This window comes from Heterodontus francisci, chromosome 20, assembly GCF_036365525.1.
Source record: "Heterodontus francisci isolate sHetFra1 chromosome 20, sHetFra1.hap1, whole genome shotgun sequence".
Taxonomy (NCBI): Eukaryota; Metazoa; Chordata; class Chondrichthyes; order Heterodontiformes; family Heterodontidae; genus Heterodontus; species Heterodontus francisci.
In genome coordinates, this window is record NC_090390.1 from 84000404 (window position 1) to 84015710 (window position 15307).

The 15307-nt window shown below is 45.9% G+C and overlaps 1 protein-coding gene across 2 annotated transcripts in view; it reads left to right on the forward strand.

Annotated features, from left to right (window-relative positions):
- The window catches only part of hps1 (HPS1 biogenesis of lysosomal organelles complex 3 subunit 1), a 49190-nt gene that overhangs the window by 18876 nt on the left and 15007 nt on the right, over positions 1 to 15307 (forward strand). The window contains exons 4-10 of one of the 2 annotated variants that reach the window (XM_068053153.1): positions 467 to 575; positions 1671 to 1831; positions 3464 to 3566; positions 4072 to 4141; positions 5643 to 5698; positions 7033 to 7200; positions 14027 to 14206. In XM_068053153.1, coding sequence (XP_067909254.1) covers positions 467 to 575; positions 1671 to 1831; positions 3464 to 3566; positions 4072 to 4141; positions 5643 to 5698; positions 7033 to 7200; positions 14027 to 14206 — 847 coding nt within the window. The remainder of the gene's footprint in view (positions 1 to 466; positions 576 to 1670; positions 1832 to 3463; positions 3567 to 4071; positions 4142 to 5642; positions 5699 to 7032; positions 7201 to 14026; positions 14207 to 15307) is intronic. The other variant, XM_068053154.1, reaches the window with a different exon arrangement.

Here is a 15307-nt window from a genome sequence, read left to right on the forward strand (position 1 = left end):
GCCTGGGGCTGAGGGAAGGCAGCGGTGAGGCCAGGAGCGAGTGGTGAGCGGTTGGCTCCGGGGAAGAGAAGCGGGATGACATTCCAGTGCACGATGACATTTTCGTGCACATAGGCAAATTAGTCCTGGCAAGAATGTAGGCCGCGCATGTGCAGCATCTTACTGACAGCAAGAGTCCGTTCTGCACATGTGCAGAGCTGGGAGCGCTCTGATGATGTCAGGGTGCCATATGCGTTATCAGGAGTCACCTTGTTTTGCTCTTGTTAAACATTAGTTTTATTTTGGGGAAGTGGAAGTTAGCTGTTTCTGTCTTAACGGCTGCTCTGTATGATTAGCTGCCAATGTCAAGGAGGGTAGACTTAATCTTTTCAGCCTTGCTCATTAAAACCTTTACTTGATCCATTCCAGGGTGTTTGCTGTTACCCTACATGTGTTCTCTTACTGAGGTCTCTTTCTGCCTTCTCAGGTTGCGGCCTCAAGATACAGAGCAACGGTGCAAAGTTTGGAAGATGTTACAAAACATGCTAATCACTTACAGCCATCTGAGGGAGGAAGACCAGAGCTTCCTTGTGGAGGTGATGCAATCCTCAGTGGCAGTTTGAAGAAGTTATCCCAAAGGAGCTTCCCTGCTGGCTTAGAGGTTAAATGTATTGCACTGGGGAAGACAGGGTAACACAGGCTGGAAGGCCAAAGCTTTGATTCTCAGGTCTGTGTTGAATCAGCTTATGTTGGCCAGACCATTTGTGATTGAGGGTTGTCTTGTGTGACAGAAGGGGCTGAGCTTGCCTGTGATCCACAGTTGTATAGACTGCTGGCACTCACAGTCGGAAATGCATTGAGTAATGGCTATGAGGATGAAGCTTTTTTATTCCTGGGGTGTGAGTGAAGCTGATTTATTGCCCATCCCTCGCTGCCCTGAGAAAGTGGCGGCTTTCTTGCACCACTGCAGTTCTTGTGGTATTGGTGCTCTCACAGTGGTGACTTGACTTTGTGGTGATTGGTTGGCTTGCGAGAAAAGACAAACAGATTTGCCTGTTATACCCCTTTCATGATCTTAGGATGTCCCAAAGCATTTTACAATCAATGAAATACTTTTGAAATGTAGTCACTGTTGTAATGCAGGACACACAGCAAGATCCCACATAGCAAAATATGATGATGACGAGATAATTTCCTTTAGTGATGTTAGTCGAGGGTGAAGTATTGACCAGGACACTGGGGAAAAACTCCCCAGCTCTTCTTTGAAATAATGCCATTGGAACTTTTACACACACCTATGAGGGCAGGTTTAATGTCTCATCTGAAGGATGGCATCTCCAATAGTGCAGCACTCCCTCAGGGAGGGGAGAAATTATTCACTGTCCCATTCCTAGACACTATACAGTGATCCGTCACATTCCAAATTCCTATCCAGGAGCCCCTGCGGTGTGTTAACGAGTTCTCAATCTGACTTGGCTGTGACTTTCTACTGTTCTTCTCCATAGACACACAGCTTGCTATCCAGGCAAAGACAAGAAATATGGACCTTCTGATTAAGGTGCTGGAAGTGCAACTGCCCAGATGCAGAATGAGCATTAGCCTTTAGTGGTGAGGGATGATAATTGGAGGAAGAGGAGTGGGGGAGTAAGGGGAGCTGTGCATCATCACTGACTCAGTATTTTTGTTGTTAGGCTGTGGAGCGTCTGATCCACCCCCAGTTGTGCGAGCAGTGCATTGAGTTCCTGGACCGACAGGTGGTACAGCAGATAAACAGCAGCATGGAGCGGGCTAACGAGGAGGTGGTACACACCTTTATCCTAGTACACACCAAGCTCCTGGCGTTTTTTTCAAGGTGATGTGTTTAGTTACATTCTGTCATTTAAAAATAATCTCCCCCCAATGGCTTAGCCATTCAGTGAGTAGCTGAATCATACAAACCTTTGGAGACCCCAATTATGTATCTGTCCTGTGCTGAGTTGACTAGGTTCAGCTATGGTGCTGGTAGGAGCACTGCAATTGGGCTCCCACCCCTGGATTAGGAAGGTGACAATTGGCAAGGGTTTCTCTTACTCATTACCAATTAACTCCTGCTCAAAATGCATATATGTAGTTGTCGGGTGAGACAAAGGACTGGACTCTGCTGCGATGCCCTTCACAAGCGTGAGCAACTTGCAGAATCTCTGTTTGTATTGATTATACGACAATAAATGCTGGCCTTGTCAGCAATCCTGACATGCCATAAATTAATTTTTAAAAAATCATGAAAGGCAGTCACTTGAGAGTTTCTGGTGATCACCTATAGAACTGTACCCCAGTAAGTGTCACTGTCTTGAAAAAAGACCTGGGGGGAGGGGGAGCAAAGGTGAAAGAAAGGGACAAAATATGCTCTATGTTATCTGTCACTGTATTCTGAGGACCTGCTGATGACTCCAGAAGTATCTGCACTGTTTACAGCACGCTAGTTTTTTGAGATTATACCCAGCAGTTTGGATCTTGAAAGATTCATTCAGTGATATAGTCAGTTTGGCGACCTGTATTAAATGAGTAGATAACTAAGTGGGGAAGCAAGTACTGTAAAAGTGCTGACTCCTGAAATTACCTTCTCTTTATTTATTTATTTATTTATTTAGAGATACAGCACTGAAACAGGCCCTTCGGCCCACCGAGTCTGTGCCGACCAACAACCACCCATTTATACTAATCCTACATTAATCCCATATTCCTACCACATCCCCACCTTCCCTCAATTCTCCGACCGCCTACCTACACTAAGGGCAATTTACAATGGCCAATTTACCTATCAACCTGCAAGTCTTTGGCTGTGGGAGGAAACCGGAGCACCTGGCGGAAACCCACACGGTCACAGGGAGAACTTGCAAACTCCGCACAGGCAGTACCCAGAATTGAACCCGGGTCCCTGGAGCTGTGAGGCTGCGGTGCTAACCGCAGCGCCTTCTGAGGTTTACCAATATTTGAATAAACTTTGGCCCACCCCTTCGCTATTTGTGTTTCCGCACCCTCCTCTCTCGAAGCTGTTGACTCTGGGGTGTGATTCCAGAGGCTTTGGGACTTCGCCCATGTGGTCACTCTTCTTCCATGAGCCTAACTGGTGCATCTCAACCAGGTCCCTGTGATGCCCTGCCACAGTCAAATAGTCCAATTGTATCCTCACCTGAGGTCCACAAGTGTGCAGATTCCAGCAGATGTTGCTGCATAGTGATCACTGTGAGCAATGGCTGTTTTTTTGCCCCTCTCTTTCCCCACACACTACATTGCATCTCCAGGTTTGAAAGTCAGGGCATCCGACTTGAAGATGTGACTTAAAAATTGCATGCTCGTTGCATTTTGTATTTTTAACATGAAGATCTGACAGTAAATGCATTATTAGTCTGTCAAATTCAGAATGAGTCGTTAACATTGTGTTCTTATCACAGAATTAAATTTGTTTCCTTGAAACACCTGTTCTATCCTTTTGCCCTCACAGTCGTAATGCCAGCTCCCTAAGACCTTCTGACTTGCTCTCACTCATTCTGATTGCCCAAGATATGTACCCAAGTGACAGCAATCTGGAAGCACTCATTGTCAAGGTAGGGCTTCAGTCTGTGATTGGCTAGGTCTCTGTAAGTTCAATCGGGAAAAACCAGAAAATCCAATAAATAAATGGCAAACTATTCCATAGTCTGCCGTGTGGAACTGCATTGTCTATTCACAGTAAATGCCTAACTCAGAATGATGCTTAAATTCTAGGAGCTAATGGGAAGCCACATTTAAATTTAGTTCCCAGAACTTTAATAATAACAAGAAATGCTGGAAATACTCAGCAGGTTTGGCAGCAACTGTGGAGAGAGAAGCAGAGTTAACATTTCAGGGCAGTGAGCCTTCTTCAGAACTGATGAACTGAGGTTGGGGAGGGCCTGGGAGTGTTCGATGCTGCCACCAGATGCCTGAAATGGAAAGTGTCCCATTCCCCAGAACTAAAATTCTCCCGCCTTGATGAATACAATAATAATCCAAAAATATATCTTTTTAAAAAGTGTTTCAATCTCTAAATGATAACTTAATCTGCGAGTCTGATGCACTGTTTACTCATAGGACCTGGAGAATAGCCCAGTAACTGAAGAGGTTTATACCCCTGAGCTGTCGTTTGGTGCACAAGGAGGGGGTATGTATGGACTGGCTCAAAGAACAAATCTCTCTATCCGGGCCTGTTCTCTGTCTGTTGTGTTGCACACCTCATCGAGGAAATCCCAGCACTTTGTAAAAAAAAATGTCAGGCTGCTACAAAGAACTAATGCAAAATATTCCTTCAAAGTGTATTGTAACTGGGTGGTCCCAGAGTTGATTCCTGGCATGTACAGGACTTGCTGATCAGTCATGACAATAGTCATGGTGTTACAGTAGGTCTGCGCATTCCTCAGTTAACAAGGAGTGAGATCCGCCAGGGTTCACACTACTGAATTGGAAAGTATGTGTGCGGTGAGGATAAGATTGAATTTGGCTGTGATGCCTTTTATAGTGAGTTAGGTGGCCAACAGTCACTTTCCTGCAACAAAAACAGAAAATGCTGGAAACACTCAGCAGGTCAGGCAGCATCTGTGGAGAGAGAAACAGAGTTAACGTTTCAGGTCGATGACCTTTCATCCGAACCTGCCTGAGGATGGTCATTTGGGGGAGTGCCATTAGCTGTGGAACTGTACCACAACAAGGAGTTTACATCTTCGTGCGGTGAGCAGGAAAGAAAAGTGGAACAAAAGTTTGTTGGTATTCCTTCCTCTGCTGCATTGCACACCATGTCTAGTAACGAGAGTTGGCTGGTGCATGCACTCTTGTCTCTGACAATGGGGGAGATGATGGCATCGTGGTAATGTCACTGGACTAGTAATCCAGTGGCCCAGGCTAATGCTCTGGGGACATGGGTTCAAATCCCATCACAGCAGCTGGTGGGATATAAATTCAATTAATTAATAAATGCAATTAATCAATAAAAATCTGGAATTGAAAGCTAGTCTCAGTAATGGTGCCATGAAACTATCAATTGTCATAAAAACCCATCTGGTTCACTGATGTCCTTTAGGGAAGGAAATCTGCCGTCCTTACTTGAAATGGCCTACATTTGATACCAGACCCACAGCAATGTGGTTGACTCTTAATTGCCCTCTGAAATGGTCTAGCAAGCCACCTGGTTCAAGAGCAGTTAGGGATGGGAATGGGCAACAAATACTGGTCTGCCAGTGACGCTCACATCCCATGAAAGAATTTTTAATAAAATGTAGCTGTACATCTTGGTGGTGGTAGTTATCTTAGTGACCCTGGATGACAGTGTATATGGTATTTTTTGGCAAGCTTCACATTTTCTATCTAGGGAAAGTGGTTTGATAATGGTTCTATATCCTGTAAATGACCACTCTTATGTTGAGTGCAGTTGCTGTCTGGGTATTGCGATTCTGCGTAACAGTGAACACTTTGCTTTCTTTCTGATAAATTGCTTATACCAAATTTATATACTATAGATTATTATTTTGTCATACATTGTGTACAGTTTTTAAAATATTTATATTGTATTCCTCCTCCTTGGCCGTTCAGTTCTGATTGTAATTGCTTAACTGTTCCAATTGTTGTGTTTTTTCTGCCCCCCCCCCCCCCCCCCCCCCCCCGCCTTTCAGCAGAGTCAGTGGAGAGTAGTTCACACCTGTCCCAGCACACCGATTCAGTGGTACAGGTAGGTGATAGAAATTTTCTGTTTGGAACGCCTCGACTTCCAGCATCACTCTAGTTTTGAGCCCTTCTTGGTGGTTCTTTGGTAAGGTCGTAGGCCTGGATTCTAACACCAGCTGAATTGAGCAGCACCCTTCCCACCAGTGGCTCCTTGAGTCTACAGATAGTGGGAACAGCTTTTTACAGGACTCCTTTCCTTTTTGGCCTCCTTGTCTCGAGAGACAATGGGTAAGCACCTAGAGGTGGTCAGTGGTTTGTGGAGCAGTGCTTGGAGTGGCTATAAAGGCCAATTCTAGAGTGACAGGCTCTTCCACAGGCACTGCAGGTGAAGTTGGTTGTCGGGGCTGTTATACAGTTGGCTCTCTCCTTACACAGCTGTCTCTTTTCCTGCCAACCTCTGAGTCTCTTCGACTCGCCTCTCTTCAGCCCTGCCTCTGGTGATTGCTGGCAACTGACTCCCACGACTTGTCAGTGTCGCAGGAATTCATGTTGCGTTTGCAAACATCTTTAAAGCAGAGATATGGACGGCCGGTGGGTCTGATACCAGTGGCGAGCTCACTGTACAATGTGTCCTTGTGGATCCTGCCATCTTCCATGCGGCTCACATGGCCAAGCCATCTCAAGCGCCGCTGGCTCAGTAGGGTGTACAGGCTGGGGATGTTGGCCGCCTCGAGGACTTTGACGTTGGAGATACGGTCCTGCCACCTGATGCCAAGGATTCTCCGGAGACAGCGAGATAGGACTGGAGTTGGTTAAAGAGAGGTTCAAAATAATGTAGGGAGACAACAAAAATGTTTCAAATTTGAGAAAGTGGGTGAATTAGAAAAGGTCTTAAAAACAATAATTTGCATGTAGGTTATTACGTTACCAGCATAACTTGTTGTAAAGCTGAAAGCTGGAATGCAGCCTGGGTGTTTTTAGCTTTTTGCTTCACCTTCCAATAAGCCCATGTTTAAAAGCTGTCTCACCTTCCCCAGTGGCCCTGTTGGTAGATATCTGTTGTAGCTCTAAGCTTGGAGAAGAACATTGGATGGTTTGATAGCTGATCTGACTGGGTTAGTAATGGATTACTACAATTGGCCTCAGTTTCCTAAGGCTGGGGAAACAAAAGCAATCAAGATTCCTACTGCTGATTGCTATTCAATGACTCCTAATGGAAAGCATGTTACATAGACATACCTTAATGCCTGGGGACATTGTATCTGATGCTCTTAACATGATAAGTTTCAATTTCTGTCCCCAACCTCCTGTTGTTTTTTTTCTGTTTCCTTTGTGTGTTAGTGTGTTTTGGGCAGAATGTGGCATTCACAGGATAATGTCCTGTTTCCTAACATCTAGATTGCAGAAGACACCCTGCAGGCATTTGAATCACTTCCTTCAGGGAGTTCTGTCCCCAAAAGAGTTTTCCTGGATGCTAATTTAAAGGATAATTACTGTCCCATGATGCCTCACAACATGTACTGCATGCCACTCTGGCCTGGGATCTCTCTGGTTCTGCTTACAAAGGTGAGAATAACGTCTGTAATATGTTACATTTGCTCCATGTGTTGTGCAATCCTTACTTGGACATGCCACTGTGAAACCATCACTCCAGCTGTACATTTGTACTGCTAGAGCGAATTTCTGAAGCTGCAGTCCTCATACTTATACTCTGAATGGAGCTGCCTTAAGTAACTCTCAGCTCCAACATACTGCCAACATTCCTAACCTTCCTCCCAGAGAACTTAGTAAGGGACAACCACTCCCCATTTGAAATTTCCTCCAGCTAAATATTGGGAAGACCAAAGCCATTGTCTTTAGTCCCTACCACAAACTCCAGTCCCTTGCCACCAGCTCCAGCTCTGTCACAGGCAGTTGTCTGAAGCTGAACCAGACTGTGTGTTTGACCCCGAACTGAGCCTCCTACCACATATACGCATATCCCCTCCATCACCAAAACCACCTACTCCCATCTCTGTAACATCGCCTGACTCCACCCCAGCCTCAGCCCGTCTGCTGCTGAAACCCTCATCCATGTTTTTCTTCCCTCCAGACTATTCCAGTGCTCTCCTGGACAGCCTCCCATCTTCTATCCTCTGTAAGCTGGCTCATTCAAAACTCTGCTGCCCATATCCTAACTTGCATGAAGTCCTGTTCACCTTTCACCTCTGTGCTCACTGACCTACATTGGCTCCTGGTCCAGCAATGCCTCAATTTTAAAATTCTCATCCTTGTTTTCAAATCCTTCCATGACCTCATTCTTCCCTTTCTGTATAAGCTCGTCTATCAATACAACCCTCTAGGATCTCTGTACCCCACCAATTTTGGCCTCTTGCTCACCCCCGATTTTAATTGCTCCCTCCTTGGTGGCCGTGTCTCCAGCTGCCTGGGCCCTAAGCTCTGGAATTTCCTCCCTAAACTTTTCCGTCTCTGTACCGCTCTCTCCTCCTTTAAACCTACCTCTTTGACCAAGCTTTTGATCTCCTGTCCTATTATCTCCTTGAGTAGCTCGGTGTGAAATTGTGTTTGATATCGCTCCTTTGAAGCACCTCAGGACATTTTTACATTAAAGGTGCCATTTAAACGTCAGTTGTTGTTGCCACCTTAAATAGAATTACAATGGAAGCAGGCCTTTCATCCCAACCTGCATTTGTTTATCCTCCATGCCAGGAGTAGTCCTAATCCCATGTACCTGCCCTGTTCCCCTATCCCTTTATTCTCAGTCCCCTTCACTTTCTTTCAACCATATATCTAACCTATTCTTAAAAGTTGACCTGGCTGCTGCTTTAATCACTAACTCTGGTAGTTGTGTTGTATTTTTTAAAGCAAAGTTTCCCCTGCTCTCTGTCCTAATTGTCTTGCATTTAATCTTGCATCTCTGTCCCCTCATTGTGAACCCCTTAACCACTGGGAACAGTATTTCTCTACTGAGCCATCCCTTCATTATTGTAAACATCTATAAAATCACTCCATAATCTCCTCTGTTCTAACCTAAACAGCCCAGGTTTTTGAAATCGCTCTTTGTATCTCTTCATATCAGATCAGGCAGTATCCTTGTGAATCTATGTGTCCCCTCTCTAATGTCTCAATCTCCTCCCTACAGTATGGAGCCCAGTCTGCATTTACTGTAATTCAGATCTGCAGCTGCATTCTTGTACCACCAGGTGGGGCTCCTGCTCCAGAAACTGCAGATCTTCACACCGGTCCTTACAGCCTCAGTAATGCAATAGCATGTGAGAGTCACCAGCTTTTATGGAAAATGTTGGAAAGGCAGAGAAAGCTAGTCGGCATCTGGAAGCAGGTTATTGGCTCTGAAGGGATGTGCCTCAAAATTGAACCATCATTGGCGGCACAGTGGCGCAGTGGTTAGCACCGCAGCCTCACAGCTCCAGGGACCCGGGTTCGATTCTGGGTACTGCCTGTGTGGAGTTTGCAAGTTCTCCCTGTGTCGGCGTGGGTTTTCTCCGGGTGCTCCGGTTTCCTCCCACAAGCCAAAAGACTTGCAGGTTGATAGGTTAATTGGCCATTATAAATTGTCACTAGTATAGGTAGGTGGTAGGGAAATATAGGGGCAGGTGGGGATGTTTGGTAGGAATATGGGATTAGTGTAGGATTAGTATAAATGGGTGGTTGATGTTCGGCACAGACTCGGTGGGCCGAAAGGCCTGTTTCAGTGCTGTATCTCTAACGTAATCTAATTGGCTTTCATGCACCGATTGACCTGCTTCCCAGCATTTTCAGTTTTTCTGGTATTCCACTTATCTCTAAACTTTTTTTAAAAAAAAGCAAACTATTATTATTTGCCTTGCACAATAAACCGTCCTTGACTCTGAGGCTGGTTAGGTAACCTGTTCGAGAACTTCTGGCTGTGTCATTCATACACTCTCCTCAAAGAGTGGATTAACTTTCCTACTCATCTGAGGAAGTGCTTCATTTCCACACTGATTATTGAAGCTCCCTCTAAGCTTGTATGTTCCTCCTGCAGAATGTGGGAGGTAGGGGTCGCCAAGAGTGTCCCTGCTGACTGCATCTGTGGGAAGTGCACCCAACTCCAGCTCCTCGCAGACCGCGTTAGGGAACTGGAGCTGGAGCTGGATGAACTTCGGATCATTCGGGAGGCGGAGGGGATTATTGACAGGAGTTATAGGGAGGCAGTCACACCTCAGGTAAAAGAAGTAGGTAGATGGGTTACCGTCAGGGGAAGGAAAGGGAACCAGCAGGCAGTGCAGGGATCCCCTGTGGCCGTTTCCCTCAACAACAGGTATACCGTTTTGGATACTGTTGGGGGGGACGACTTACCAGGGGTAAGCAATGGGGTGCAGGTCTCTGGCACAGAGTCTGTCCCTGTTGCTCAGAAGGGAAAAGGGAAGAGGAGCAGAGCATTAGTCATTGGGGACTCCATAGTTAGGGGAACAGATAGGAGGTTCTGTGGAAACGAGAGAGACTCACGGTTGGTGTGTTGCCTCCCAGGTGCCAGGGTACGTGATGTCTCCGATCGTGTTTTTGGGATCCTTAAGGGGGAGGGGGAGCACCCCCAAGTCGTGGTCCACATAGGCACCAACGACATAGGTAGGAAGAGAGATGGGGATTTAAGGCAGAAATTCAGGGAGCTAGGGTGGAAGCTTAGAGCGAGAACAACCAGAGTTGTTATCTCTGGGTTGTTGCCTGTGCCACGTGCTAGCGAAGAGAGGAATAGGGAGAGAGAGGAGTTGAACACGTGGCTGCAGGGATGGTGTAGGAGGGAGGGTTTTGGTTTCCTGGATAATTGGGGCTCTTTCTGGGGTAGGTGGGACCTCTACAAACAGGATGGTCTTCACCTGAACCAGAGGGGTACCAATATCCTGGGGGGGAGATTTGTTAGTGCTCTTCGGGGGGGTTTAAACTAAATCAGCAGGGGAATGGGAACCTAAATTGCAGTGCCAGTGTACAGGCTGTTGAGAGTAGTGAGGTAGGGGATAAGGTTACAAGGACGCAAGAGGGCACTGGCAAGCAAGAACTTGGTTTAAAGTGTGTCTATTTCAACGCCAGGAGCATCCGGAATAAGGTGGGTGAGCTTGCAGCATGGGTTGGTACCTGGGATCCTGATGTTGTGGCCATTTCGGAGACATGGGTAGAGCAAGGGCAGGAATGGATGTTGCAGGTTCCGGGATTTAGATGTTTCAGAAAGAACAGAGAAGAGGGTAAAAGAGGGGGGGGTGTGGCATTGTTAATCAAGGAAAGTATTACAGCGGCAGAAAGGACGTTTGAGGACTCGTCTACTGAGGTAGTATGGGCCGAGGTTAGAAACAGGAGAGGAGAGGTCACCCTGTTGGGAGTTTTCTATAGACCTCCGAATAGTTCCAGAGATGTAGAGGAAAGGATAGCGAAGATGATTCTCGACAGGAGCGAGAGTAACAGGGTAGTGGTTATGGGGGACTTTAACTTTCCAAATATTGACTGGAAATACTATAGTTCGAGTACTTTAGATGGGTCTGTTTTTGTCCAGTGTGTGCAGGAGGGTTTTCTGACACAGTATGTGGACAGGCCAACCAGGGGCGATGCCACATTGGATTTGGTACTGGGTAATGAACCCGGCCAGGTGTTCGATTTAGATGTAGGTGAGCACTTTGGCGATAGTCATCACAATTCGGTTAGGTTTACCTTAGCGATGGGCAGGGACAGGTATATACCGCAGGGCAAGAATTATAGCTGGGGGAAAGGAAATTATGACGCGATTAGGCAAGATTTAGGATGTGTAGGATGGGGAAGGAAACTGCAGGGGATGGGCACAAACGAAATGTGGAGCTTATTCAAGGAGCAGCTAATGCGTGTCCTTGATAAGTATGTACCTGTCAGGCAGGGAGGAAGTTGTCGAGCAAGGGAGCCGTGGTTTACTCAAGAAGTTGAAGCGCTTGTCAAGAGGAAGAGGGCGGCTTATGTTAGGATGAGACGTGAAGGCTCAGTTAGGGCGCTTGAGAGTTACAAGCTAGCCAGGAAGGATCTAAAGGGAGGGCTAAGAAGAGCAAGGAGAGGACACGAGAAGTCATTGGCGGATAGGATCAAAGAAAACCCTAAGGCTTTCTATAGGTATATCAGGAATAAACGAATGATAAGAGTTAGAACAGGGCCAATCAAGGATAGTAGTGGGAAGTTGTGTGCGGAATCAGAGGAGATAGGGGAAGCGTTAAATGAATATTTTTCGTCAGTATTTACAGTAGAGAAAGAAAATGTTGCCGAGGAGATTACTGAGATACAGCCTACTAGGCTAGATGGGATTGAGATTCACAAGGAGGAGGTGTTAGCAATTTTGGAAAGAGTGAAAATAGATAAGTCCCCTGGGCCAGATGGGATTTATCCTAGGATTCTCTGGGAAGCCAGGGAGGAGATTGCAGAGCCGTTGTTGTTGATCTTCAAGTCGTCATTGTCGACAGGAGTAGTGCCGGAGGACTGGAGGATAGCAAATGTTGTCCCCTTGTTCAAGAAGGGGAGTAGAGACAGCCCTGGTAATTATAGACCTGTGAGCCTTACTTCGGTTGTGGGTAAAATGTTGGAAAAGGTTATAAGAGACAGGATTTATAATCATCTTGAAAAGAATAAGTTCATTTGCGATAGTCAGCACGGTTTTGTGAAAGGTAGGTCGTGCCTCACAAACCTTATTGAGTTTTTCGAGAAGGTGACCAAACAGGTGGATGAGGGTAAAGCCGTGGATGTGGTGTATATGGATTTCAGTAAGGCGTTTGATAAGGTTCCCCACGGTAGGCTATTGCAGAAAATACGCAAGTATGGGGTTGAAGGTGATTTAGAGCTTTGGATCAGAAATTGGCTAGCTGAAAGAAGACAGAGGGTGGTGGTTGATGGCAAATGTTCATCCTGGAGTTTAGTTACTAGTGGTGTACCGCAAGGTTCTGTTTTGGGGCCACTGCTGTTTGTCATTTTTATAAACGACCTGGATGAGGGTGTAGAAGGGTGGGTTAGTAAATTTGCGGATGACACGAAGGTCGGTGGAGTTGTGGATAGTGTCGAAGGGTGTTGTAGGGTACAGAGGGACATAGATAGGCTGCAGAGCTGGGCTGAGAGATGGCAAATGGAGTTTAATGCGGAGAAGTGTGAGGTGATTCACTTTGGAAGGAGTAACAGCAATGCAGAGTACTGGGCTAATGGGAAGATTCTTGGTAGTGTAGATGAGCAGAGAGATCTTGGTATCCAGGTACATAAATCCCTGAAAGTTGCTACCCAGGTTAATAGGGCTGTTAAGAAGGCATATGGTGTGTTAGCCTTTATTAGTAGGGGGATCGAGTTTCAGAGCCACGGGGTCATGATGCAGCTGTACAAAACTCTGGTGAGGCCGCACCTGGAGTATTGCGTGCAGTTCTGGTCACCGCATTATAGGAAGGATGTCGAAGCTTTGGAAAGGGTGCAGAGGAGATTTACTGGGATGTTGCCTGGTATGGAAGGAAGGTCTTACGAGGAAAGGCTGAGGGACTTGGGGTTGTTTTCGTTAGAGAGAAGGAGGAGGAGAGGTGACTTAATAGAGACATACAAGATAATCAGAGGGTTAGATAGGGTGGATAGTGAGAGTCTTTTTCCTCGGATGAGGATGGCAAACACGAGGGGACATAGCTTTAAGTTGAGGGGTGAAAGATATAGGACAGATGTCAGAGGTAGTTTCTTTACGCAGAGAGTAGTAGGGGCGTGGAACGCCCTGCCTGCAACAGTAGTAGACTCGCCAACTTTAAGGGCATTTAAGTGGTCATTGGATAGACATATGGATGTAAATGGAATAGTGTAGGTCAGATGATCGGCGCAACATCGAGGGCCGAAGGGCCTGTACTGCGCTGTAATATTCTAATTCTAATTCTAAGCATGGGAATGAAGGGTGGGCAAATCTTTCATTTCGAGAACAGTGACAATCAATGCAAGAAAATGAAAATAATTTAATTGCTGTTTAATTAAATTGTTTTGTGTTTTGATTTATTCCTTATTGTCCCAGTTGAGGGCAGCAGAGGTAGAATTCTGACTCTTCCCTGTCATTATTGAGATGAACAGACTGTTTAATTAATTAAAAAATTGCAATTAAGTGTTTTGGAAGGTTGGATGGAGATGTTGATCTTCGTCACAAAGTCAAAGCACCCCCCCCACACCCCCCTCGTTCTCAGTGTTTGTTTTACCTATATTTTTGTGGGCCATGGCTTGAATTTATTAGGACAGGAGGTAAGGTAACAGAATGGTGGGTGCTGAAAGGGTAACTTCAAAGAATATTTCCATTTGATTTGTGGAGAGCATTGTGCCTCGACTCTTACACAGCTCGAGATCTGATGGTCAGATTATTTTATCCTGATTACTTTTGTGTATCTTTTTGATTCCTTACTGGCAGGTCCCCTCCAGTCACATCGCAGTGTCTTTGTATCAGCTCTTGGATGCAGTCGCCGTCCTAGAGGCCAAACTAAGTGACAGACACGAGCTCGGGCACACTTCTCGCATTTACCCTAACATCCCTGACCTACGGCAAAGGATGGATAAATTCATAAAGTCTGTCGGAGTCCTGAAGCACCAGGTAAGGTGCGGCGTGATGATTTTGTTATTGAGAAAATTTGGTGTAGGGCTGTGACCCATAGTGCAGGACATTGCCAAGGTTCAAGAGAGAGTACAGACTCAAAATACAGCGAAATGCTGAAAATATGAAATAAAAACTGAAAATGCTGGAAACGCACAGCAGGTCTGGATGAAAGCTCATTGACCTGAAACGCTAACTGTCTTTCTCTCTGCACAGATGCTGACAGGCCTGCTGAGTATCTCCAGCATTTTCTGTATTTATTTCAAGAAAGTGTGGGAGGGTAATTCAAACAAAGCAAGGATTAGCGGCTTGGTAACATCACACTAGAGCTTTAATGTTCTGTAAAATATAGGAGGAAAGAATGACGAGAGAGGTGAGAATTTCAGCAGTTTTGAGTTTCTTCAAAATACTGAGTCATTTTGTGTTAATACTGTGGTGTTCACGTTTGGCACTGTATGTTGTGTTAATACTCTGGCGCTCACTGACGGCACTGTATGTTGTGTTAATACTCTGGCGTCCACTGACGGCACTGTATGTTGTGTTAATACTCTGGCGTCCACTGACGGCACTGTATGTTGTGTTAATACTCTGGCGTCCACTGACGGCACTGTATGTTGTGTTAATACTCTGACGGCACTGTATGTTGTGTTAATACTTTGACGGCACTGTATGTTGTGTTAATACTCTGACGGCACTGTATGTTGTGTTAATACTCTGGCGTCCACTGACGGCACTGTATGTTGTGTTAATACTCTGGCGTCCACTGACGGCACTGTATGTTGTGTTAATACTCTGGCGTCCACTGACGGCACTGTATGTTGTGTTAATACTCTGGCGCCCACTGACTGCACTGTATGTTGTGTTAATACTCTGGCGTCCACTAACGGCACTGTATGTTGTGTTAATACTCTGGCGTCCACTGACGGCACTGTATGTTGTGTTAATACTCTGACGGCACTGTATGTTGTGTTGATACTCTGGCGCCCACTGACTGCACTGTATGTTGTGTTAATGCTCTGGCGTCCACTGACTGCACTGTATGTTGTGTTAATACTCTGACGGCACTGTATGTTGTGTTGATACTCTGGCGTCCACTGACGG